Source organism: Macrotis lagotis, chromosome X, assembly GCF_037893015.1.
Source record: "Macrotis lagotis isolate mMagLag1 chromosome X, bilby.v1.9.chrom.fasta, whole genome shotgun sequence".
NCBI lineage: Eukaryota > Metazoa > Chordata > Mammalia > Peramelemorphia > Peramelidae > Macrotis > Macrotis lagotis.
The window spans coordinates 682,576,151-682,602,438 of record NC_133666.1 but is presented as its reverse complement, the minus strand read 5'-3'; the positions used below and the strand labels follow the sequence as shown (position 1 = coordinate 682,602,438).

The window sequence follows — 26,288 nt, the reverse complement described above, 5'->3', positions numbered from 1 at the left end:
TTATTTTTTTAATTTTAATTTTTTTCTCTCCCCTTTATCACTCAAGCAAGTCTATATTTATGGGGGAGGGGGTATTTCATTTACTCTTAAACAAGAATGTTATATTAATGTAAAAAAAAATTTGTACAAAATGAGAATAAATATTAAATTAAAAATATATATATAAAAAAGAAAAACAACTGATCCTGAAAACAGATCCAGAAGAGATAACTTAAAAATGGAAAGTCACGACCAGGAAAAGAGCCTAGACTTCATTTTTCAAGAAATAATACAGCAAAATTGCCCTGAGATCCTAACAGCAGAGGGTAAAATAGAAATTGAGGGAATTCACCAATCATCTTCTGAAAGAGATCCCAAAAGAAAAACTTACAGAAATATTATAGCCAAATTCCCAAACTCCCAAATCAAAGAGAAAATTCTAAAAGCTGCCAGAAACAGACAATTCAACTACTGAGGCTCCATAGTCAGGATTACACAGGATCTGGCAACATCTACATTAAGAGCTTGTAGGGATTGGAATATGATATTCCAGAAGGCAAATGATCTTGGTTTACAACTGAGAATCAACTCCCCAGCAAAACTGAACATCCTCTTTTCAGAGGAAAAGATGGATGTTCAACGAAACAGGGGACTTTCAAACTTTCCTATTGAAACAACCAGAGCTGAACAGAAAGTTTGATCTCCAAGTACAGGACTCAGGGGAACCATAGAGGGAGTGGACGAGAAGGACTAACTATGAGGAACTTAATGATGTTGAACTGTTTGTATTCTTGCATGGGAAGAAAATATTGATAACTCATATGAACTTTCTCATTTATAAGAGCTGTTAGAAGGAGCATATATAGACAGGACACAAGATGGAGCAGAATATAATGGTATAATATAGTAAAAAGATGGGAGTCAATGGTTGATAAAGGAAAGTACGGGGAGGAAGAGAAAGGAAGGGAAGAAGAAGCTAAGATATTTCACATAAGAGTCAAGAAAAAGCTTTTTCAATGGAGTAGAAGGGGGGAAAGTGAGGGGGAATGAGTGAGCCTTCATTCTCATCAGAAATGGCTCACAGAGGAAATAACACACATACTTAATAGTATTGGGAGCCAGGTTTCTAAGCTGCTTGACACAGTCACAGCAAGAAGACTGAAGGTGGTCACATGCTGCCTGATGGAACAACATTTCCTTCTTCAATATATATAGGGATTCCATGCATACCAATATTTATAGGTTTATTATTGATTACAATATTTACTCATCCTAATACTGGAATGACTATAAAGGAAGGATTTCACAAAAATTCCTTGAATAAAACAGATTGTAAACTCTTTCCAAATTTAACAGGACTGCCTCTCTCTGAGGCATACAAAAGGCTTCAACATTATGAAATCTGGAAAACCCAACACTGGGAATTCCAAGGAGATGCCAGAATATATACAGGGAAAATAGATACAAGATGGGTCAGATAGAATTTCAGGGAAATTAATAGTTTTGCCTCCCTTACCATACACAGGAATATATGAAAAAGATGGTGAGAGAATAGTTAGTACAGGTGATCAATATGTGAACTCTAACAGCCTTAGTTCCATGGGAAATAATAAAAAAAGTCACAGAAACTGTGGTTTCTACCAACAAGGGCTGAAAGGAAAATTGGTTATTGTAAGAGTTAACGGATGGGTGGACAAGCATAAAGCCCCTCACTATAGATTGTTAAGGGAGTGTATCGAAGAACAATACTTACACAGAAAATATAAAAAACTTTCCATTAAATGATTTTCTTATTTAATAACTTTAAATGAATTAATAATTTTACAATGCAGCAACAACCTAGGAAGCAGACAGGTTGAGGTCATCATGGCCTGAGCAGGGATAAAAAAATTAACTACATGATCAAACTTGTAACCATATGAACTATATGATTGATAATGAAAATTGTACACTTTTGTAACCAAGGAAATGATCTTAGCTTGCTTGCTTGATGCATACATGATTCTGAGACTATAAAAATAAATCTGAGCAGCGGACAGTCAACCTGCTCCTGCCTTTAACCCCTGTGTTGACTCAAGTCATTTCAGTGACTCTAACCCTCCTGTCAGGTTCTGTGGGGGGTCCAGCCTCCGCGGGGTCCTTGGAACCTGACAGGAGGGATAGAGTCGGAGAAATGAGTTGAGTCAACAAGTGGGTAAAGGCAGGAGCAGGTTGACTGACTGTCAGCTGCTTAGATTTATTTTTATAGTCTCAAAATCATATGAAATCAGCAAACTAAAATCATTTCCTTGGTTACAAAAGTATACAATTTTCATCATTAATCATATAGTTCATATGGTTACAAGTTTGATCATATAGCGGTTACAAGTGTGATTATCAATCATGTAGTTAATTTTCTTGTCCTTGCTCAGACCGCGATGACCTCAACCTGCCTGTTGCCTAGTTTGTTGCTGCATAGTAACATTATTAATTAAACAGAACTTTCCTTATAATAATCTTTGATATAATTTGTTTAATGGAATGCTTTTATGTTTTTGTGCCGCATATGTAATGTTTTCCGATATGCTCCCTTGACAACCTATAGTGACGGTTGTTAGGTTTGTCCACCCATCCGTTAACTCCTTCAATAACCAATTTTTCTTTCAGCCCTTGTTGGTAGATGCTACGGTTTCTATGACTTTTTATTCTTTCCCAAAAAACTAAGGCTGTTAGAGTTCACATATTGGTTACCTATGCTAACTATTCTCTCACCATCTTTATCATATATTCCTGTGTATGATAAGGGGGGCAAAACTATTAATTTCCCTGGAATTCTATCTGACCCATCTTGTATCTGTTTTCCCTGTATATATTCTGGCATCTCCTTGGTATTCCCAGTGCTGGGTTTTCCAGAGATTTTATAATGTTGAAGCCTTTTGTATGCCTCAGGGAGAGGCAGTCCTGTTAAATTTGGACAGAGTTTACAATCTGTTTTATTCAAGGAATTTTTGTGAAATCCTTCCTTTATAGTCATTCCAGTATTAGGGTGAATAATTATTGAAATCAAGAATAAACCTATAAATATTGGTATGCATGAAATCCCTATATATATTGAAGAAGGAAATGTTGTTCCATCAAGCAGTGTGACTGCCTTGAGTCTTCTTGCTGCGACTGTGTCAAGCAGCTTAGAGACCCTGGCTCCCAACAAGGTTCCAAGGACCCCGTGGAGGTTGGACCCCCACATAATAGGGTGAGGAAATCTATCTTACCCTAGAGAAAAATGAGAAGAAAGGGATGGGATAAGGGGAAATGGGGAGAGGGAAGGGGAAATAGGTGATAGAAGAGAGGGGAAGATCATGAGAGAGGGTACTCAGATTCAACACACTTTTGGACAGGGTCAGGATGAAAGGAGAAAGAATGGAAGAGATGAGAGTGGGGAGGAATAAAGTGAAGGGAAATACAGCTAGTGATAGCAACTGTGGGAAAAATATTGAGGCAACTTCTCTGATGGCTATGATGGGGGAAGGCAACTCATACCAGAGACAGAGCCATTGGAATCTGGACACAGACTGAAGTACACTTTTTTTCTCACTATTATTGAGGTTTCTCATCTTTTGAGGGAGGGGGGGTTTATGATTACTCTCACAACAAGATTATTGTATTAATATAAAATAAATAAAAAATAAAACAACAGAATTTAGGTTATATATATTTACTCTCTAAAATTTATCTGGAAATCTATCAGTGAAACTTAATTTTAGATTAAAAAAACAATAGAAATTTAGGCTATACATGAAATTTACTCTCTAAGATTTACCTAGACATTTATCAATGAAATTTAATTTTAGGTTAAAAATAAAACAATAGAAATTTAGGTTATATATAAAGTTTACTCTCTAAGATTTACCTAGAAACCTATTGATGATAGTCCATTAGAAATGGCTACCCAGAGCAAAATTTGTAAGGCATATTTATACATAAAAGAACAAAAAGCCATAAAACTGATTTTATGGCAACCAAGGAGATTGCATAAAGATGACAAATATATAAGCCTCTCATAAATTACCATATTTGCTTCAAATTCCTATTGATAATAATCCCACTTAGGCCAGAGAAGGAATGTTTACAAACATGGGATTTCTTTTTCCTCTTCAAAGAAGTCTCTTATCTTGCGATTCATTGACTCAAGTAAAAGTATTGAATAATGTTATTGTAAGAATGAGCAGATAATATCCAACACAGGCAGAATCAACCTTCAAAGGGAGAAGAACAAGCTTTGGATTGTTTTGACATTTTTGCACACAATAATAACATTCAGATTTATGACCCTTAATTGGAGGCTAAAAATGCACACTTTGTTTTTTGTTTGTTTGGGGTTTTTTTTAGGTTTTTGCAAGGCAAATGGAGTTAAGTGGCTTGCCCAAGGCCACACAGCTAGGTCATTATGAAGTGTCTGAGGTTCCGATTTGAACTCAGGTCCTCCTGACTCCAGGGCCGGTGCTCCTATCCACCGCCCCACCTAGCCGCCCTCACACTTTGACCAGAAATATAAATTGTATAAACTTCTTAACTCTGACAGGCAAATAGGTGTTGAATTGGATGGAGTACCAGGCTTCAAGTTAGGAAGACTCATCTTCCTGAGTTCAAATCTGGCCTCTGACACTAGTTAGCTGAGTGACCCTGGGAGAGTCACTTTACTATGTTTGTTTCAGTTTCCCATCTGTAAAATAGGGCTGGAGAAGAAAATGGCACACTGCTCCAGTATCTTTGCCAAAAAAGCCCAGAACGTAATCATGGAAAGTCTGGGCATGACTGACATGGCTAAAACAACAACAACAATCTACTATGAAATTAAACAAATTTGTCCACTATCAGTTTGAGGTGAGATCCAAACCTTGCTCCTCCAATAAGATGTTACGTCCCTGGCCATCATCTCTGGTACCAAAAACTCCTCTTATTCCCCAGATATTGAGCCAGGAATAGACCTGCTAAGGTCTTCACTGCCTCATCGAGACCCTCCACCTTCAAGGTTCATATTCCCTATCTAGATCCTGGCAATTTATCTATAAAATCCTAGATCATACCCCCTCCTTGCTCAGGACTCAACAGCTGGTTCACAGTCCTGCCTAGCTCAGTCTCAGCCCTTCTATTTGGGCATTTCGGTAGATCTCCAAGTTCAAAACCTCAACTGCCCTGACATCCACATGCAAGGAAGGTCATACTTTCCATCTAATCACCACCTGGTATTTGTTTCTAAGATGGAGAAAATTAAAATTGCAGCTCACTGTTCCCTATACTCCCCAACCATCATTATTTATTGAATTTAAAAGGATCTTTTACTCTGCCTTGATTCCCTATTGTTCTACTCAATATCTGTGCCCAAACCATTGTTTCTTCCCCATTCTCTTCAGCAGAGGCCCTTGATTCATATTAACCTTCAAAGAGCTTGCACCTTCAATCACCTCCGCTCTTGGTTATCCACTGGATCCTTTCCTATTGCCTTAAAACATGCCCAAATATTTCCCATTCTTTAAAAAAAAAATATTAACTTGACCCTGCCATCCCCTAGGGGTGGCTAGGTGGCGCAGTGGATAGAGCACCGGCCCTGGAGTCAGGAGTACCTGGGTTCAAATCAAGACTCAGACACTTAATAATGACCTAGCTGTGTGGCCTTGGGCAAGCCATTTAATCCCATTGCCTTGCAAAAGCCTAAAAAAAAAAAATTACCATCCTCTATCTCTTCCTTTTTATTGACAAAGTCCCAGGAAAAAAGGCACCTCACCCTCCCACTCACTCTTTTTTCATCCCTTTGCTTCCTTCCTGAAAAGAGGAGCAAAATGACATCACTAGGTCAAAGACAAGGTCATAACTGGGTAATCTAAATTCCAACCCCTGAACTTGATGGAAAGGTTTTTAAAGTTATTAGTGACCCAACTGCTAATAAAGCATGACGTCCTAGTTCCTATGGGCTCAATGATCATTTCTACATAGAAATAAAGAAATAAAATAGGCATTTCTGTAATAAAGTAGAATAGAGAAAAAGATTATACATGAAACTATGAGTCATTTATGTACACTTTTCTTTTCTTTTTAAATATGTAATAAAGTTATAACTTTCTTTCTCCTATCCCCACCCCTGCCATAGAGATGACTACCATTATACACAAATATGTATATATATGTATATATATGTATATATACATATATACATAAATAAAACCATACTGTACAAACTTAAGTTTTCAGTTCTTACTCTGGCTACAGATAGTATCTTCCTTCATTGGTCCTTTAGAATTAATCTTTTTTTTTAAAGGTTTTTGAAAGGCAATGGGATTAAGTGGCTTGCCCAAGGGCACACAGCTAGGTCATTATTAAGTGTCTGAGGCCAGATTTGAACCCAGGTACTCCTGACTCCAGGGCCTGTGCTCTATCCACTGCACCACCTAGCCGCCCTTAGAATTAATCTTGATATTAATGATTTGGTCACTAAGCTATTGCATTCTCTTGGTTCTGCTCATTTTGTTTGTCATTATTTCATGCAAGTCTTTCCATATTTTTCCAAACTCATTGAACAACTCATCATTTCTTATAACACAGCAGTATTCCATTTCAATCATATACCAAAACTTGCAGTCATTTCTCAATTGATGAGCATCCCTCAACTTCCAGTTCTTTGCAGTCACCAAGTAAGCTACTACTAATATTCCAGAACTTATAGCTTCTTTTCCTTTTTCCATAATCTTTTTAGTAGTAGTAATAGTGCTGAGTCAAAAAGGTTTTACTTGGATAATAATTCTTTGCACATAATACACATTGCTTTTCAAAATGGTTGCAGTCAGTTCACAGTTTCACCAACAGTAAATTAGTGTTCCAACATTTCTCGATTTCTCTTTCTATCTTTTTAGTCAATCTGTTAGGTGTTTAATGCTATCTCAAGGTTGTAGTAGTTTAATTCTCTAATCAGTGCATTTTTTTCACATAACTATAAATTGTTTTGATTTCTTCATTAGAAATTATCCTTTGACTATTTGACAATTAAGAAATGACTTGTATTCCTAAAGATTTGACGGAGTTCTTTATGTTTGAGATGAGAGACCTTTATCTGAGAAACTGCTGTAAAATCCCCCCCACCCAATCCATTCTACACATTCCAATGCTATCTCATATTTTCATAAATTGTTTCCACTATCCATAAGTCTTATAAGTAATATGTCCCATGATCTTCAAATTTTCTTGTAATATTCCCTTTTATATCTGAGTCATGCATCTATTTTGACCATATTTTAGGAAATAGTGTAAGATATGGGTCCATGTCAATTTCTGTCAAACTGTTTTCTAACTCTCTCAATTTTTCCAAATAATTCTTATCCCCCAAACTTGAGTCTTTACATCTATCAAACACAAGATTACTAGTCATTTGCTGCTGTAAATTGTATATCCACTTCTTTCCACTGATCTGCCTTTCTATTTCCTAGCCAGATATTTTGAAAATTACTACCTTATAGTTTAATATCTGCTACTACTAAACTTCCTTCCTCTATATTTTTCTTAAGTTCCTTGGATATTCTTGACCTCTTGTTCATCCAAAATTTTATTTTCTTCTTAGTAAAAATTTTTTTTTGTAATTGTGAAGGCATTAAATACATTGATGAATTTAGGTATAGTGATCATTTTTATTATGTTGGTGCTGTCAACCCATGAGCAATGACTATTTCTCTAATTATTTAAATTTAATTTTATTTATATAAAGTTTTTAATAATTTTGATCATACAGTTTCTGTGTTTTTTGGCAGGTGTATTTCAGGTATTTTATACTGTCTATAATTTATCTCTTACTATGTCTTCTTGTAGAATTCTGTTGGTGATATATAGGAATGCTGGTGATTTATTTAGTTAGTTAATATTCTGCTACTATACAAATACTGTTTTTCATTAGATATCTCCCAAATCTACACAGCCAGCCTTTACCGCCAATCTCATATCTCCAGCTTCTTAATGGGAGTTTCCATCTATAGGTCCAGGAAGCATCTCAAATTCGACATGTCCAGAATGGAACTCATCTTCTCCCCTCCCCCCAAATAAAATCCCTTTTCCTAACTTTTTTTTTTGCAAGGCAGTGGGGTTAAGTGGCTTGCCCAAGGCCACACAGCTAGGTCATTATTAAGTGTCTGAGACCGGATTTGAACCCAGGTACTCCTGACTCCAGGGCCAGTGCTCTATCCACTGTGCCACCTAGCAGCCCCTTCCTAACTTTCTAAATGCTGAAAAGGATACTCAGGGTTAAAGTCGCAGTCATTCTTGACTCTTCTCTCACTCATCCCCCATTTCTTTATCTGTTGCCTCCTTGAGGCTCACACTCTGCCTCTGACCTTCATCCTCTCTCACCTGGACCATTGCAAGTTTTCTCATTGGTCCCCTTGTCTCATATCCCCTCCCCAATTCACCTTTCTTAGTTTCCAAGTTGACATATCCTAAAACACAGGTATGACCACGTCCCTCATCTGCCCAAAAAACTTCAGTGCTTTCCATTGTCCCTAGGAAAAAAATAGACTCTTGTCTGATATTTAAAGCCTTGAAAAATTTGGCTCCAACTAATTTTTTTTTAGACTAATTTCACCTTCTCCTCCCTCATGCACCCCACATTAAACCAAACTGACTGGTTTGTAAGCTGACCCGGTACATGGCCCATCTCCTGCCTCCTTCTTTGCAATCGTGCCTAAATACTCTTTTCCCCCACCTCTTAGAATCCCAGCTTCCATCTCATACTTTATTTTTCTTCCTTAAGGATATGATTTCTCTGTCATCACATTCAACTGAGATGAACAGACTGCCTTCTGTGGGGGTTGGGGGGAGGGAAGCAAGAATGGGGGGGAAATTGTAAAACTCAAAATAAATAAAATCTTTCTAAAAAAATAAAAAGAATCCCAGCTTCCTTCCAAACAAATACAGTTCTGGCTTTTCCACCTCTTCCAGATGTACCCACTCATTACTATTTTTTGTTTTTTTGCAAGGCAATGGAGTTAAGTGACTTGCTAAAGGTCCTTCAGTACTCATTACTATTTTTAAAAACCCCTCCACCCCAAAATTGTGTATTTACTATGTCCATATGTATAGAGGTCTTCAAATGCATCTCTGCATATATGTTGGTTTTCACAGTATATCAAAATTTGGGGGGGCAGGGTCTATATTTCTTTTTCTTTGTACCCTTACGGAAATTCTTAAAAAGGCAGACCTGGGGGCAGTGGGTGAAAGAGGCAAATTTACTTCTAGCCTAAAGAAAACTTCTGCACAGTTCCAACTGCCTCAAAGTGGAATGGAAAGTCCACAAGAGAAGTGGATTCCACCCTGGAGTTATTTAAATAAAGATGAGGTCATCTGGGGTCCCTATTAGTGACAGTCATAATAATAATAATAATAATAACAATAAGGGTTTGGTGACCAGTATATGATCTTGCATTGATAAAGAGTCCCAGATGTCAGTGCTGAGCAGAGAATCCCCAAATATCAGTCAATCTACACCAACACATGTTATAACTTCTCTTTTCTGTGTTTTCTATAATTACCATAGGACTTTTGAGGGGATTTTGTGGGGCTCCACTTTGTCATCTGACCACTGCAGCACCAGACTGCCCCAATGTAAATCACCCACTTAGAATATTAAACTATTTCTGTAATCAATCAGTAGCTCCCAGCTTCTTTCTTTGGAATGGTGTTGGATCCTTTGTTTGGGGAAGTCTTGAATATCCCACTGCAGGAGAAATTCCAGGCAAGAAAATTGGCATAGTTGGCACGATTCTGAAGAAATGCCAAGGGGAGATGGGGCGAGACAGGGAGAGATCCCAGGATAGCCTACGACCTCTACGTGGGATGATGGTCACCTCTCACGGCACTTGTGGAAAAGCACACCAGGTTATTAGAAGCAGTGAAGCATGGGAAACTGCCTTGTCCATAAGCCCTTCTGAAGGGAGTTAGCACCTAGACAAGATGGCAATATGAATTGGAAATACAAAAATTTACAGTTATTTTTGTCACTGTTGTTTTTGTCTGTGTGTCTAATGACTTTGTTTCCTCTAAGGGTCTGCCGCGAACTAAATTTCCCAGCTATAGATCTCAGGGAGATCTGCAGATATTTATGTGATTGACAAAGAAGTGTGTTTTACCTTGATTTGTAGATCTAGTGAGGAATTTTCAAGGCTGCTGAATTACTTGTTTGTGCTCTGGTATCTACGCTTCTGTGTCTCCCTGGGACTTGTTAGCTAATTTTGAGTTTTTAGATTTTTGTTCTTTTCTTTTGCATTTCTGAACTGTCGTCAAGTTTTTCTTTCCCTCACCAGCCTATACCCACCCCCTCATCCCCACCCCTAGAATAATTAATATATTGTTTTACAGTTAAAGAAGGTCATTTCACTGATTATAGAGAGCTAGGTTTGAGGGCTGTGCCAGTGAAAGTTTCAAGGCTTGCATTTCAGAATTGCCTGGCATATGAGAAAAAACCAGGGGGCGGCTAGATGGTGCACTGGATAGAGCACTGGTCCTGGAGTTCAATTAATAATTATCTAGCTGTGTGGCCTTGGGCAAGCCACTTAACCCCATTGCCTTACAAAAACCTAAAAAAAAAAAACAAAAAACCCCAAGACACAAGCAAAAGGTAATTGAGTTTGACTGGAATATCTTTTTTGGCATTTAGGGATCAAACAAATGAAAATTAAACACTTTGTGAATTTAACTTTTTGAATTGGGATGTATACTGTAAAATTGGAAACTTGCTATAAATTATGAGGTCCTGTTTACTTTTTATCATGGATTTCTGTATTTGAATTTGAATTATTGGGGCTGCTAGGTGGCGCAGTGAATAAGCACCAGCCCTGGAGTCAGGAGTACCTGGGTTCAAATCCAGTCTCAAACATTTAATAATTACCTAGCTGTGTGGCCTTGGGCAAGCCACTTAACCCCATTTGCCTTGCAAAAACCTAAAAAAATAAAATGAATTTGAGTTATTTAAGGAAACAACTTGAAATTGCTTTGTTGTTCCTTTTGTGAATAACATACTAGAACTCAATGAAAACTTGATTAGACCAAGTTTTTTTAATAGCTAAAAACACCTTTAAAGGATTTTTGGTACCTCTACTGTGGAATACCTGAACTGTAACAAATTATGATAAAAAAAATATTGGTATGATAAGTAAATTTGGGAGTATAAAAGGGGGGAGGGGATCCTTGAGTTTAAATGAATCATATAGCTGGAAAAAAAGGTTCCAATAAGTCACTGGGTTTGTTTAATGACAATATGAGCTAAAATTATAAAGGAATTAATTGTTCAATGGAATAATACAGTCTGAAATATGGTTGAACAATAAAAAGTAATCTGTGTAATCTGAGTACTCAGTTTGGAAGACTTGAAAAGAGAAATGAAAAAGGCCTGAGGGACAAATGAAAGGTATAAGAAGGTTTGGTTTTTTGAATCAATGAGAGGCATATAAAAATAAAAGATGGTTTTAAGCATGGTGAGAGGGCATGAGCAAGTTTGATTTTAAGTAGAAAGACTGAGTATGAAAATTTTGGAGTTTGATTTGAAAGTCAATATAGAAACTATGAGTCAGTTGATAAGTCATGAAAATCCTTCTGAGATTGTGTAACCCATTTTGAATTAAATTAAAATATGCTCTTCTATGTGATAATTGAGGTAATTAAAACCTAATATCAGATTGCTGCAGTCTCTGGCAATGGATTGATTGGAAATAGGGGACCCCATAATGTGAAATGTTTGGAATAAATAGCATTGGTAAAAAATTTAATATATAATAAATATATATTAAAATAATAAATAAATATAATATTAAATCATAACCCAAGATTCTGGGTAATACCATTTGTAACAGGTTCAAGTACAATTTAATTTATTTTGGTCACATTTTAAGTGAAATGTGCCTCTCCTAATTTAATGTTTAAAATGTCAGAATTTATTCATTTATTTGACATTAAGAGAAATTGGGAAAATCTATGGATCTGAGATTTGTTAATTGGGTAACCTTACCTCATCTTTCTTTACTCAGTTTACTTCACATGATTGTAAAGCTCTTAATATACTGCTTGGCCTAGAGCAAACATTATAAATGTTAGTTATTTCCTTAATTAGGTGTAATTGCTTCATATGTGATCATTTTATATGGGGTTTTAAATGTGAACAATATACAACCCAGTGGTGGTGATGAGATGCCTAATTTTCTGTGTAATTTGTAAATGCATTTGCTTTCCATCTTTGCTTGAAGTTGAGGAAGTTATAACCTATGTTACATCTATAACTATTTAGCTATAATTTATGAAAGTGTTATTTGAAGTTAATCTCAGAATGCAGAAACTAGTAATTGATTACTGTGTGTGAAAAGGAGGGGATGAGATAAAACCCTTATTTGGTTCGATTCTGCTTTTTCAGAGCAGTCAGCCTTGGGTTATGAGGGTGTGCACTTAGGTTAGGGGGTTGTCAAAAAGCACCCCCACAGCAGGGTAGATAAGCAGACAGGCAACCGGCTCCCTCCTCCTCTGGGGTCCCTGTCAATTCCCCTCATTTTGTAAACTACCCAGATTCCTTGAAACCACCTGTGTGGACAAGGTCATCAGGCCCTGGGAAAGGGGCTAGTTTGGGTTATGGAATTCCTAACCAATGAACTTGGATTGTTGAGGATTTAGTTTTATAATGTGGAAGTGTATAATGAAGAAATGATTTAGCTTTACACCATAATGAGCTTAAACTTGAGAAGAAAAACATGTGAAGAATATTGAGTGAAATGTGTGGATCCTGATAATTTTTTTTTCTTTTTAGGTTTTTACAAGGTAATGGGGTTAAATGGCTTGCCCAAGGCCACACAGCTAGGTAATTATTAAGTGTCTGAGGTTGGGTTCGAACTCAGGTCCTCCTGACTCCAGGGCTAGTGCCACCTAGCTGCGCCCCCCCCCCCCCCCATAGACTTTCAGTGCTCATTGCAACTCCTTGAGAGGGAAAAAAATATCTGGGCCCAAGTTGTGATTGATTAAATTTGCCATTTGAGGTAAAAGCTCTTGGGACTATAACTGATTTTGTTTTGAGGTTTGTGTTCAGGTAAAATTGTCTGATGGATCATTAAGTCAGTAATCCACCATTCACAAGAAATGCCACAAACTACTCAGAGGAAATGTGATCCTGAATTCTTTCAGGTGGGAGACAGTCAATAGGACGACCTTTGGTCTAGTCCAAGGTAGGACACTTCCGGCTCAGTTTCCCCATTGTGTTCCATGAATAGGAATCTTTCCCACCTGGCTATTCCTGAGTCTGACTATGAGGTGGAATTATTACTGCATGGTTGATTGTCAACTGGCATTCTGACCTGAAAGTCAAACAGAGCTGAGGCTGTTTTATCCTGCCATTTACGTGTTGAATCAACAAGGACAAGTGTGTTGCTGTTGCAGTCACGTCTCAGTCTTTTTTCTTTATAGCAAGTTTCTACAGTCTAACAAGTGGGCAATAGAAGACATGAGTGCGTGCACAATACCCAATTTTATTATTTATCCCTCTCCATCCTGCTCTACTCTCCTTTGTTCTTGCTGTTTGGACTATTTTTATGCTTACAAATGGGACAACCCCTTTTGGCCGAACCAAAAGAACCCTAAAACCCCAGTATAGAGCCACTCCAGGGACTTTGCAGAAGATATTCAGAAAGAAGTATGGCAACTTTCAGGGGTAGAATATATAATAAGGGCAGAGTTCCCTGTTTTTGGTCTTGCATGCCTGGGACTTCAATCCAAACAGCACTGATAGGCCCAGGTGCTGGGGCATGAACCCAGTGCTGAGCAGACACCCAAAATATTAACCAATCTATAACTCCTCCTCCCCTCTTCTATTTTCTATAATTACCCTTGGGGCTTTTGGGGGTCTTGATGGGGATCTACCATGTCATGTCATTGCCCCAGACTACCTTAACCTAATCCACTTAGATCATTAAACTACTTATAATCAGTCTACAGTTTCTGTTCTCCATGTTGGGGTCATGTTGAACCCCTTTGTTTGGGGGAGTCTTGGAAGCAGGGAAATTCTGGGCAGGGCACCCTTATCAAAGATGTTATAGGGATAAGCTGGATCAGAGGCTTCTGAGGTCCTTTAACAAACTCCCCAATTATGTAACATAGCGTACATTTAAAGTGAATTATGCAGAATAGGGACTTGGTGAGGACAACTATGGAGCTGGGGGCAGGCAGATTGGGTGAGGTGGCACAGCAGAACTGAGCAGGTGGGGAGAAGTGGGCCTGAGTGCTAGAAACACGACCCAGGTCTTGCCAGTGCTCCTTAGTGGCATCACAGCTTTAAATCTTGGGTTGCAGTTTGTCCTACCATGGTATATGAGTGACCGTTAGGTATTCCTAACTTAAGTAATAAATAACTTCCACTATTTATTAATTTCAAGACACAGTGGAATAACTGATATCTGGGCAAGTGTGATTCAGAAGCAGGAGAGCCCACGACCAAGCTCTAAGATGGGATCAAGGATACTAGGAGTCCCCCAGAATCTCAAAAACAGAAGCCATCTGAGCACCCCTCCAATGCTGCCAGGCCCTTAACAAGAGAGCCTCTCCACCACACCTACAACACCTAGGTCTGACCTGCTGTGGTGGGTAGAACAGCCAGCATGCTCCTCCTCTTTATCACCCCCCCCACACCCCACCCCGAGTCTTCTCCAAACTAAGCCTCTCCTGTTCTTTGAAATGACCTCCATTTGGGCTGTCCTGCAGACCCTCAGGCCAGTGGTAAGGATTTTCCCTGTAGATACCAATGTGGGTAGACCAGAACAGGTCTAAAATGAGTCCTGAAACTCACAAATATTAAATCACTTGCCCAAAGACACACGTTAGATGGCAGAGACAGGCCTGGAACCTGGATCTTCTTATCCCAAGATCAGCGTTTCCCCTATCACAAAGAGGAGGAAGTACATGGAGCAAGTAGAGACTGACAGGAACTTCCAAAGATGCCTTTACCCATCTTGAAAAAACAAGAGTTGTGAATCACACAGAATCAGACTGGAGTTATGTTCATTTGTAGAGCTTTTCCCCAAAGTCTTCTCTCAGAAATAGGATCACAAATCAAGCCACGGAAAACCATGCTCATCTGTGTACTAGTAGTTAAATCATCACTAGTCAAAACATGCCGACCCCTTAAGTCACAGGAAGGTGAAAAAGTACTCCTGACGCCAGCTGTGAAAATGTCCTTTTATTCTATCAATTGTGACAAAATAACATTTATACAAATAAGTCACCTAGTTCACTTTGGACACAGAGACATTAACAATGGAAGGTCTCACGTGGAAAGAGCAGGGAAGAAAGGGAGAAGTATAGACCAGGTCACTGATGCTTCTTACATTCTGTGAAAATAGATTTACATGGAAAAAATAGAATTTTACAACTTCAATGAATTTACATGATCCTTTGTAAAACAAGAGGGAAAATCCGCCAACCACCAGATCCTTCTTGCACAAAAGAAATGAGTAACATGGAGAAGGCAGCAATGGAGGCCTCAGGTCACTGGGCTCACACTCCCGGGAGGTATTTTTTGTGTTTGGGAAGATTGAGGCCCAGTGCAGGAGCACGTGCTGGACTATGCCTTCCAAGAACTCTGCCCCAGTCTCTGGGCTGGCTAACCCCCAAAGAGAGGGGGCAGCCCCTAAGAGGCTCCTAAGTGACTTACTTCCCTGGTGATCCGACTACAGCTAGGATATCAAAAAATAACATCTCATGTGTTCATCAAGTGAAAACTGTCTATTCCAAGGCCCTGCAATGAACACAAATGTGCCCCCCCCCTTCTGAAGACCCAACTGGGGATTGCTTAGATGTCCCAACACACCAACACTGCCTGCCATCTGATAACAAAGGTGGAGAAACTGTCTCTAGGGAGGCCCATATCCCTGCACTAGTTCTAAAAGGTCACTAGCTTCAAGCTAGGAGGTGAGGGTAAGTCACCCAGCCTTGGCCCAAGTCTATCTTCATGTGTTCTCTATTTACCCTTGAGGATATTTCCCTTACAAATGAGGATCTTCTTTGGAGAAGGGTAGCTTAGCCCCAAGACTGTTGCAAAGGGCTGGCTGCTGAAATGCTCTAAGATGAAATACAATGGACAGGAGGGAAAGGACAAAGAGGGAGAGTCAACAGAATCCACATGATGCCAAGTGGTCCCAGCATGTCTCCTCCTGGGGCTGGACCCCTCAATCCCCCCCCCCCCCCACCTCTGCAGCTCTCTTTGCTTTTCTATTCTCACTACCTACACCCTGGTGGTAGACTACCAGTTCTAACCTGACCCTCACAGTGGATCTCAGTGACCAGGGAAGGACAGAAATAAGAAAATGGACACCAACAACACTGGTCCCAAGTCAATGGGGCATCACTTCCCACTTCCAGTCTTCAGAGGGACAAGGCAGAATACCAGGCAAACCAGACCCACAGCCTCAAACACCTGTCCTCTCCAGCCTCCTGTTTGCTGGGAAAATGAATACTGCACATGGATAGATCAACGAGAAAGCAACAAAACCCTGTCTGTTCCGACTCCTCAATGGAGTCCTGAGCTCCAGGGACACACTGTATGGCTAAAAGACAATGGGACATGTGGTGAGATGCACAGCTCCCAAAGATCAGCCCTGGGAGCACGCTGCTGTGGGGAGAAGAGACCACTCTGGGTCGGCAGCCCATCAGCCCAGAGAAAATAGAAAACCAGAGGTTATAAGGCAGAAGTACTATCTGCCTATGAAAAAAGGAGAGGAACAAGGATGAGGAAGGAAGGAACAAGGAGAGGAAGCAAGAATGCTTCCCCAGCAGCACTGGGGCAAAGCCACAGGTAAGGCACCAGGATTTCTGCTCCCTCTCCTCCCAGGACTGTCTCTCCAGCAGGTGGGTGGCCCCTTCACTCGGCTCTTGAGCCTCTGCAGCAGAGCCTGGGCAGCCCCAGGAAAGATAATCTTGACCCATTCCCAGCACCCAGGTTTTAGGAGCCATCCCAAAGACCAGAGAGGCTCTGGCAAATGGAGATAGGGACATCCACATAAATGGCAGTCTGCCTGTCCAGGAGCAACCTCTGACCAGGGGTTAGGGCTTTCACTGATGGCCTGCCTGGGGACTCGCACCAGACTGCTTGAGATCAGTGCTAATGGCAACCAACAGGAATCCATCATGTTTTGGTTGAGCACCATAAAACTACCCAAACAACCATCCAATCATCTGTAGCTAGAGAGGAACCAATCAATGGGCACAAGTCTGGAGATGGGTGAGACCGGGCAAGATCTGTTAAGACTGCCTCTGTCCCAACCTCCCCCAAAACCTCCTCCCACTATCTCATCTAATAGTCACCAGGGCCACAAGCTTTACTTTGGTCTGACAGCTAGGGAAGGTTCCGATAACTTTAGTGGAAAATCTAGTTGAGAACTTTCTCAAGTTCAGAGGTCACTCCATAGGGGCACTGCAATGCTCCAGGACACACTATGCAACCTAAATCGAACTTCTTTTAAGATAGTGCAGGCTACCAAGCACAGCTCCCTTGATAACCATAATAGGCTCCAGGAACCTAGATTAATACTATTTTAAGTCTAGCCTCAGATCAGATAAACTGGAAACACCATAGTCAAAGTACAAAACCTCTGAGCAGTTCAGAATTTTTCAAAATAATACAGTGGGGGGAAAGACTGGGTAGCAGTAGGCTTCTCCAGCCTCAAGTAAACTATTACCCCACAAATAAAATCAAACATTCTATCTAATGAGATGAAATGAACACATAAGGCGGCAGAAGCCAAATTGGCCATGGGTTTAAAGCTCCCTCAAAACGAGGACAGGAAGGCACTGCCAGTTTGAAGACAAGGAGTCCTGCTTGGGACTGTCCCTTTGGAGAGGCTGAGACCTCAGTCTTGACTCCAGAAGGCGCCAAACCTAAGGGTCTTGGGAACCAAACAGAAAACCAGGCTTCTCCAAGAAATGTCCTCTACTCCCTGGCCCCAGGACCCTTCCAACCCTAGGCCAAAGCTCTGCCTCACCCTTCCCTCTCTCTTCCTCCCACCCCAAAATACCTTTGGGCTGGTATGGGGGCAAAAGTTTAGTCAGAAAAGACTATGCTAGTCAAAGCAGTGAGACTCTGAGAGGAGGAATCAGGGAGGCAGAGGTCCAACCCGAAGGCTTCCACAACAACAGGAAAAGCAGCTAATAACCGTCTGTGAAGTCCCCCAGAGGCCTCCCACTTGAATGGAGTTCTCTAGGAGAGGCTCAGCTGAAAAGCACAAACAAGTGGACACAGCTAAAACCAAGTGGAAATAAACTTTCTTCTTTAACTGGCTTATAAAGGCCTTATCCTAACCCATTATACAACAAGAGTACCTTCGAGATCTAAGGGACAGCAAGAAGAAAGGGAGGAGGAAAGGAAGCTGGGGAAGGAAAAAGCAGCCCACTCAGCGTTTCCCAGGATGGAGAGGAAGCTGCTGGCTCTTTGCTGTGCCGCTGGGTTGTGGGCATGGTTGTCGTGGCTTGGTCCCCTCTGTGCTGCTGGCACACAGCTTGCCCTTTCTGCAGCTACTGCCCCCCGTTGTAGGCATAGTCGGCCTTGTTGTGCATGATCAGCTTGTTGTCCACAAAGTAGAAGCTGTCTGAGCGTGTCTCATATGGGTGCTCCACCATGAGGCGAACTGTGAAGAGGGGAAGAAATGTGAGACACACCCACAGGCTACTGAAAGCATTGATATTCCTGCAAACATTCACCAATGTTGGGGGACCCAGTCAAGGCCAAGGGCAGCAGAGGTGAAGTCGGGTACTGTCTTGTGTCTCTTTTTGTATCCCCAACACTTAGTCCAATGATGGACATTTACTGAACATTTACTGAACAAATGACAGCATCTCACACCATCTCTTGAGTTAGAATGCCAGGCAGCTTTGAGGTGGGGGGCATCAGAATCTAATTCAGAGGCAAATTTGGGCTCAGAAAGATCTGATCAGAATGAGGGAGTGAGTAAGCAGCAAGTATAGGCTTGGAAGCCAGATCTGCCGACCTCCTCGGGTCCGTCTCGCTGGCCCTCCACGGACTCCCCTCTTCATGGGTGTCCTGCTCAGGTGCCTCCCCCTTCCTCTCCCAACCTGTATTTTCACCTGACCCAAGGCTCTGGATGCCAATATGTCACCCCTCCGCCTAGCACCCTGGGCAGCCAAAGGCATCACTGCTCAAAGCTTCCAGGGGGTAAAGCAGGGGGAAGACAAAGGTCAGAAGCCCCCTCCAAGCCACATCCTCTCCTACTCCTGCAGGGTGTTTTGCCTAAGAGAGCCCGGCCTAAGTTGTCTGATCAGCTTGAAACCTGACTGCTAGGCTGCTAACAAGCCCCTTCCTCATACCAGAGGATTGCCACCTCTGTGACCAGTGGGTTAATGTTTACACAATCTTTTGAGAGTCACACAGAAAACAGCTATTATCTGGGCTAATTTTTAAAAGATGAAACCATTAGGTATAAGTTCTTAGAACCTACTCAGGATAGAGCAGTGTTTAGTCTGGTTTAGTAGTAAAAGCCGAGATGTAGAAAGACCCATAGCAACAAAAAATATTTACAGTAGCTCTTTTTGTAGCGGCAAAGAAGGAGAATTGAGTAGATTGCCCATCCCTTGGGGAATGACTGAACCAACTATGGTGTATGAATGTGATGGAATACCTTTGTTTGGTAAGAAATCATTTAAATTTATTAACAGATGGATTTTTTTTTTTAGGTTTTTGCAAGGTAAATGGGGTTAAGTGGCTTGCCCAAGGCCACAGCTAGGTAATTATTGTTTGAGATCGGATTTGAACCCAGGTCCTCCTGACTCCAGGGCCGGTGCTTTATCTACTGCACCACCTAGCCACCCCAAAAACCTGAGGGCTGAAAAAGTGTCTCACAAGTTCCTTGTTGTTTGAAGTGGGTTTTTCGGTTTGTTTTTTTAGATTTTTCAAGGCAATGGGGTTAAGTGGCTTGCCCAAGGCCACACAGCTCCATAATTATTAAGTGTCTGAGGTCAAATTTGAACTCAGGTACTCCTGACTCCAAGGCCGATGCTCTATTCACTGCCCCATCTAGCCACCCCTGTTTAAAGTATTACAAAGATATAATACTCCTCATTTGCCAGGAGGCTCATTAGCTTTTCCCCTAAAGTCCCCTCTCCTATTTTCCCCAGGGCACCATGATCCTTTCAGTTCCCTAAATCAATCAGCTACCACTGAACACCTCCAGCACCTGGCCTCCGCCTCCTCCCTGCAATAACAAAGGGATTAGTACTATTAATACTGAGGCCTGGGGGTTCAGGATAATTTATTTAGCCTGTGAAAAGTCTTGGCCTGAGGTTTTAGATTTGAGGTCACACTCTGGTTATTCACCTTTGCACAACACACAGTGAATGGAATTCTCAGTCATGAAAATCCAGAGTCTAAATGACTAGAGAAGTCAACAGCTTTTCAGCTTCAATATCCTCATCTGTAAAATGGGGATTAACACCAACATCCAGGAAAGATGGGAAGCTCACAGGGGATAATATATGTAAAGTGCTACATAAATGTTAGCTGCTGGTAGTAGTGTCCAAGCCCACTCACCTTCCTGCCTCTGACCTGGTTCTTCCAGACTCCTGTCTTTCTCTTCCCTTTGCCTTCCACACAGCTGCTGAGGTGATATCCCCACAGCAGCAGTCTAACCTGTCTCTCCCTGACTCAGCAAGAACCAGCAGCTACCCATTGCTTCCAAGGTACAATACACATAGCTCTGTTTGGATCTAAGGTCCTTTCACAATCAGATTTATCCCTGCTTTTCTGTTTGACTTACTAGGATTTGGACTCCTGACTCCTGGTGCTTTCAACACCATATCATGCTATCTCCAAAATGACAACCAACCAGGCCCTCTTCACATCTAGGATACATTTAGCAAGACAAAGCCCATCTTTTCAGCTTTGTATGCCAGCTTCCCAGAGGCCACAGTACACCCTGCTAAGCTCAGGACAGAGGACAGACCCCGGCTTGGCCCTCAATGGCCAGCTCTGCTCCACTCCTAAGGGCCCAAGCAGACCCTGGCTATCAACAAGAGGCCTGGGTCAGACACTTAAGACAGTAGAGGGTATTAGTGATTGCATTCAGGTGGTGCCTCAGCTTCAGCATCTTGCTGGCTCCTCTGCCAAGCCCTCCACAGCCTGGGCCCACCACGCTGGTCCCCATCCATCTTCACACTGCACATGCTCACTATGTCTGCCTCTACTCTCCTCCCTTCTCCTCTCCTGCTCATCCTTTTCCAGGAAGCCTGGAGCTTCTCCACACAAAGGCCTTTCCCTGAGAACCATACAGCAGAGCACTTTGATGTCTCGGAGTCCCTTGGCTATTACTTTAGGATACACTTCTCTGTTACAGCCTTGCCCCTTTTCTAACACCCTGGCACATGTCGAGCGGCCTCCTCCTCCCTTGGTGATCTTGGGGATCCTGTGAGGAGCCAGGGGAGCAGCAGGTAGTATGGAAGATGCCGGCATAGCTATTTGTAAGCAATACCAGATGCAAACAGCAACTCGGGAAATGTGGCTTTCCCACCTTCTCTCATTCTGCTTCCCCCACACAGGCAGCAGCCAAGGGAGCGTCTCTGGCCAAAGCCTAACATTTCCCCATAACCCAATGATATAAACAAGGTAAGGCATTGGGAACAGATCCACTGGACAAGGAAAACCCTTAGGACAAAGCTCCTGCTATGGAGCCCTAAGTAATTTAACTTAATCCATTTACCATTTATTAAGCACCTACTGGTGCACGGCTGAGATAGCTAGATAGCTCAGTGGATACAGTGCTAGGCCTGAAGTCAGGGAGACCAGAGTTCAAATCCAGCCTCAGACTAGCTGGGTGACCTTGGGCAAGTCACTTCATGTCTGTCTGCCTTAATCTACTGAAGAAAGAAATGGCAAACCACTCTAGTACCCTGGGCAAGAAAAGTCCATAGACAGTCTGGTCCATGGGATTATGAAGAGTTGGACACAAGTGGACAACAGCAGGTGCCAGGCATCACACCATGGGTCTGGGAGGTGACACAAGGTAGTAGAGATCACCAATGAGAGAGTCAGGTAACCCAAGAATCTGGGGGAGAGTGGGGCAGGGGCAGATTTCATGGAAGCTGCCCCTGGGAAGGAGGAGGAGAGAAGTCTGTAGGAAGGGGCATGTCCACTCAGGCTGGAACTTTACTCCAGACCTCCCTTTCTTCATATGAAAAATGAAGGAGTTCAATGTACAGGAAGGAAGAAAATACATACTGACATCCTCGGAGAGCTGAGGAAACTCATAGATATGTTCACAGGTGTTCCTGCTACTGGGAATGCAGAAGCCAAAATCAAAGTCAAAGTTTTTCAGCAACCGCTCTCGAAAATAGTGCCGTTCAATCATCCGAAAGTTGGTCACTGGCTTATCGCCTACCGTGAACTCCACCCTGAAAGAAACACTCTGTAAGCGCCACCCCTCCTCAATCAGGGCCCCAGCCTAGGGGCGCCTTGGGGGCTCTCTCTACACAGCACAGCACCCTCCACTCAGGACCCCTTACTCACGTAGCCCCAACTGTTCGGAGTCGGAGAAATGCAGGTGTGAACTGATAGCGGACAAAACGGCCTGCACTTGTGTCTATATCTCCTCCTTCCTCCTCCTCCTCCTCCTCTTGGTCTGGAGGTGCACAAGAGGGCAGGGAAAAGGAGACAAAGTGAGTAGTGTCTCTCTGGGGTCTGGGGTGAGTTAGCTCTGCGGGGGGCAACCACTGTTGGTGTCTGACTGTGGCACCCTCTTCACGGAGAGCAGCTGGGTCTCCCCAGCCATCAGTAGGGAGTACTGGTCAGGCACCTGCCCAGCAGGAAGCCCCGACAATGGAAGAGAGCAAGGTCTGGCCAGGCATGGAGCAGGTCTCAACTTCCAGGACGAGCTCCTCCGGGCCCAGGCTGACCCAAGACACAGGACAGAGCTCTCAGGAGACAGTCCCAGGCCCAGTTGTTTATTAGGTTGCAAAGGCCTCAGTGAAAACTATGAGGCCACTGGGCAGCCTGCCCCTACCTCACAGCTCAGTGAGGACCAACCCAAAGGAAGAGGTGCCTCATCAAGACCCCAGGTTGGGGGAGGCTATCCCCTCAACTTCTCTACTCTCTGTCCCTCCCCCCAAGCCAGGCTCTGTCAAGCCTCAGGGAGTTCCCATTCTGGACTCATCCTGAAGAACCAGGGGAACCTGATATAAACTTGGGTTCCTGGGAAGGGGGAAGACCCTGATTCATCACAGTCACCTTTCCAGAAATGTCTTTTTGGGGAGGGTCAGTGAGCAACCCCAAGACCACCCTCATTTCAAAAACTATCTGACTACCATATGACATTGGGAGTTTGGTGATCTGATGCTGCTTTGGGCTAGCATCCCAACACTGTGGAACACCGGTCACTTTAATGGAGGACACCAGATACTCCCCAAAATGGTGAGGAACTGAATCAGAAGCTACAACAGCAGACTCTACCAGTATCCACAGCTCTATAGACCAACTTTGTCCCAAACGACAGGGGAGTACCTTTGGGGTGGCCTACCTGAAGTAGAAGGTTTGGCAATCTCAAAGAGCACCGTTCCAGTTTCCAGATCACGAATTTTAAATCGGGTAAAATCAATACTATAGATGTTGTCCTCAGGTTTGCAAAGATAATCTGAAAATGAAAAGAATTTTCAGGTTCCTAAATCCCCCTCAACCACCGTACACTTTTACTGATTTGAAAGGAAGCTTTTCATAGGATTAGAAATTATGCACTCTAACTCCTTTATTTTATAGGAGAAAACTGAAATCCTAGGTTAAAAGTCAAGCGATTTATCCAGGGTCACAGTCAATGGGGAATTCAGATCCAGAATTCAGATCCCAGCTCAGAGCTCTTGCTACATCACTCAGCCTCCTAAAGCCTCTAAGGCTGATGTCAGATGTGGTCCTAAATAAAAGTGGCACCAAAAGACTCTAAGGACCAAGAAGGAGGAAGCCTGGATTGGACATAAAAGGACCTCGTGAACACTTCCTCTCGTGAGGATCTCACAGGAAAGGAAGTCAAAGGAATCGAGGGACCTTTGAGTGTGACTGATCCTTTCTCCAAATAGGAACTCTCTCCCTTTGAGTGCTCTGACAGGCTGGTGGCATTTTAAAAAATCCATGCAATAGAATTCCACATGCAGAGCCTATATCGGATTGCTTTCTGTCAGGGGGAGGGGGCAGGGAAGGAGAAACGCGTTAGACTCAAAACCTAACAAAAAATATGACTGGTGAAAACTCCTGTGGCATGGGGCTGAAAAAACAAATAAAAATCATTAAACTGGAAAAAAAACCCATGCAATATTTAGAAGTCTGTGTTGATTTTCTGGATTTACCAGAATTAACCATTGAACTAGTCCGAGAGCTTCTTTTCCTCTTTGTTAGAGTTAAAGGCATTCCTGCAGAAAAAAGGCTGCGAGCCGAGTGGGCCTGGCCCGGGGGCGTGCTCCCTGCCTCCCCCACGGGTTCCTGACCCTTCACGCGTGTCCGGTGCCCCTGGGGCTCCCTGCCGCCCCAGAGTCGCCACCCTGAACTTGGGGCCTGCCGGGCGGCAGCCTCCCGGGCGGGGGTCCCCGGGCGGCCAAGCCGAGATGCGCCCCCCAAGAGGCCGGGTGGGGGCGGGGCCCTCCAGGGCGCCCCCTGACCTCCGGGATGAGGCCATTGGGGGCGGGGCGGGGCGCCGTGGGGGAGGGGCGCCCGGGGGGCCGCGGGGGGAGGGGCGCCTCGGGGGGGTGCGCCCGGGGGGGGCGCCCGGGGGGCCGCGGGGGCGGGGCCCGCGCACTCACTCTCGGTGACGCGGCTCAGCCGCAGGACGTGCTCGGGCCGGATGGCCTCCAGCGCCAGCAGCTCCTGCTCCGTGACCGGCGGCACCCGCCGGGCCTCGGGCCTCCCGGAGCCGCCGCCGCCGTCCGTGGGGTGCGGGGGCGCGGCGGCCGGCGGCTGGCGCCGGGCCTTGAGCCGGTTCAGGACGCCGCCCCCGGGCTTCTTCTTGTCGTCCTTGGCGCCCCCGAGAGCCCCGGGCCCCGGCCCCGCCGCGGCCGCCTTCGGGTTCGAACCGCTCATGGCTCCGCCGCCAAGATGGCCGCCGCGCGCCGCCGCCCCCACAGCGCCGTAACTATGGAGAGCGGGGGCGGGGCGGGGCGGGGCCGCCCCACGTGGCCGGGCGGTGACGTCACGGGCGCGCGGGCGCGGCCTGCGTGAGGGGGCGGGGCTGCGTCTGGGGCCGGCGCCCGGGGGGGGGGCCTGGGGGAGGCCTTGGGGGAGGCGGGCCGGGGCCCTGGGGGGGGCGGGCCGGGGCTCTGGGGGGGGCCCCGGGGGGGGGCCCTGGGGGAGACCGGCCGGGGCCCTGGGGGGGGGCCCCCGGGGGGGGCCCTGGGGGAGGCGGGCCGGGGCTCTGGGGGGGGGCCCGGGAGGGCCCTGGGGGAGGCCGGCCGGGGCTCTGGGGGGGGCCCGGGGGGGCCCTGGGGGGGCGGGCCGGGGCCCTGGGGAGGCCCTGGGGGGGGCCAGCCGGGGCCCAGGAGGCCGGGCCGAATTTGAACTCGGGTCCTCCCGATTTCAGGACCCGGCAATCCACCGCCTGTGCCGGCGACCAGGCACTTAGGGCAAGGGGCAGCCGTGGGCACGGGCCCCAGGCTGGGCCCAACGCCGCTTCTCTTTGTACACATGTCTCCAGAACCTTCCGGGAGGTCCTACCCTAAGTTTCTTAAGGGTTGAGAAAAGCGACGCTTCAGCTCGAGGCTTCGCGGCCCCGTGGGCCCGGCTGCCACAACTGGGGGCACACAGCCCCCGTAGGCATGACCCCGGCCTGCTCTTGGGGTGATTCCGGACGGAGCACCCACCCTGAGTCCCCAGCTGAAGGAGGGGCGACGGCACCACCCGCCTCCCCTTCCCCAGCGGCGGCCACAGCCTTAGCAGCCCGGGGTGGGGGTGGGGGCTTGTTCCTTTGAAGGCCAAGGAACAGGGCTCACACCAAGAGGACTGGGGAGTCCAAGTGCCAGTCAGACGCCAGGTTCAGGTTCCCAGACGCATCATCCCAAGGTCAAAACCTTCCTCAAGGGGCAGCTAGGAGGGGCAGTGGATAAAGCACTGACCCTGGAGTCAGGAGGACCTGGGTTCAAATTCAACCCCAGACACTTAGTGACCTAGCCATGTGGCCTTGGGCAAGCCACTTAACCCCATTGCCTTGAAAAAAACCCCTAAAAAATCCTTCCTCAGACACATCTTAGCTGGGTGACCCTGGGCAAGTCACTTCACCCTGTTTTGCCTCAGTTTCCTCATC

The 26,288-nt window shown here is 44.4% G+C and overlaps 1 protein-coding gene across 1 annotated transcript; it reads right to left on the bottom strand.

The window, feature by feature from the left end:
• Positions 1 to 15,178: 15,178 nt before the first annotated feature.
• UNC119B (unc-119 lipid binding chaperone B) lies at positions 15,179 to 25,111 on the bottom strand. The gene is made up of 5 exons (XM_074206028.1): positions 24,796 to 25,111; positions 23,529 to 23,642; positions 22,523 to 22,634; positions 22,235 to 22,407; positions 15,179 to 18,635 (listed from the first exon to the last, which is right to left on the bottom strand). The coding sequence occupies exons 1-5, from the start codon at positions 25,070 to 25,072 to the stop codon at positions 18,523 to 18,525; spliced, it is 789 nt and encodes a 262-aa protein (XP_074062129.1). The 5' UTR covers positions 25,073 to 25,111; the 3' UTR covers positions 15,179 to 18,522.
• Between the last annotated feature and the right edge of the window lie 1,177 nt (positions 25,112 to 26,288).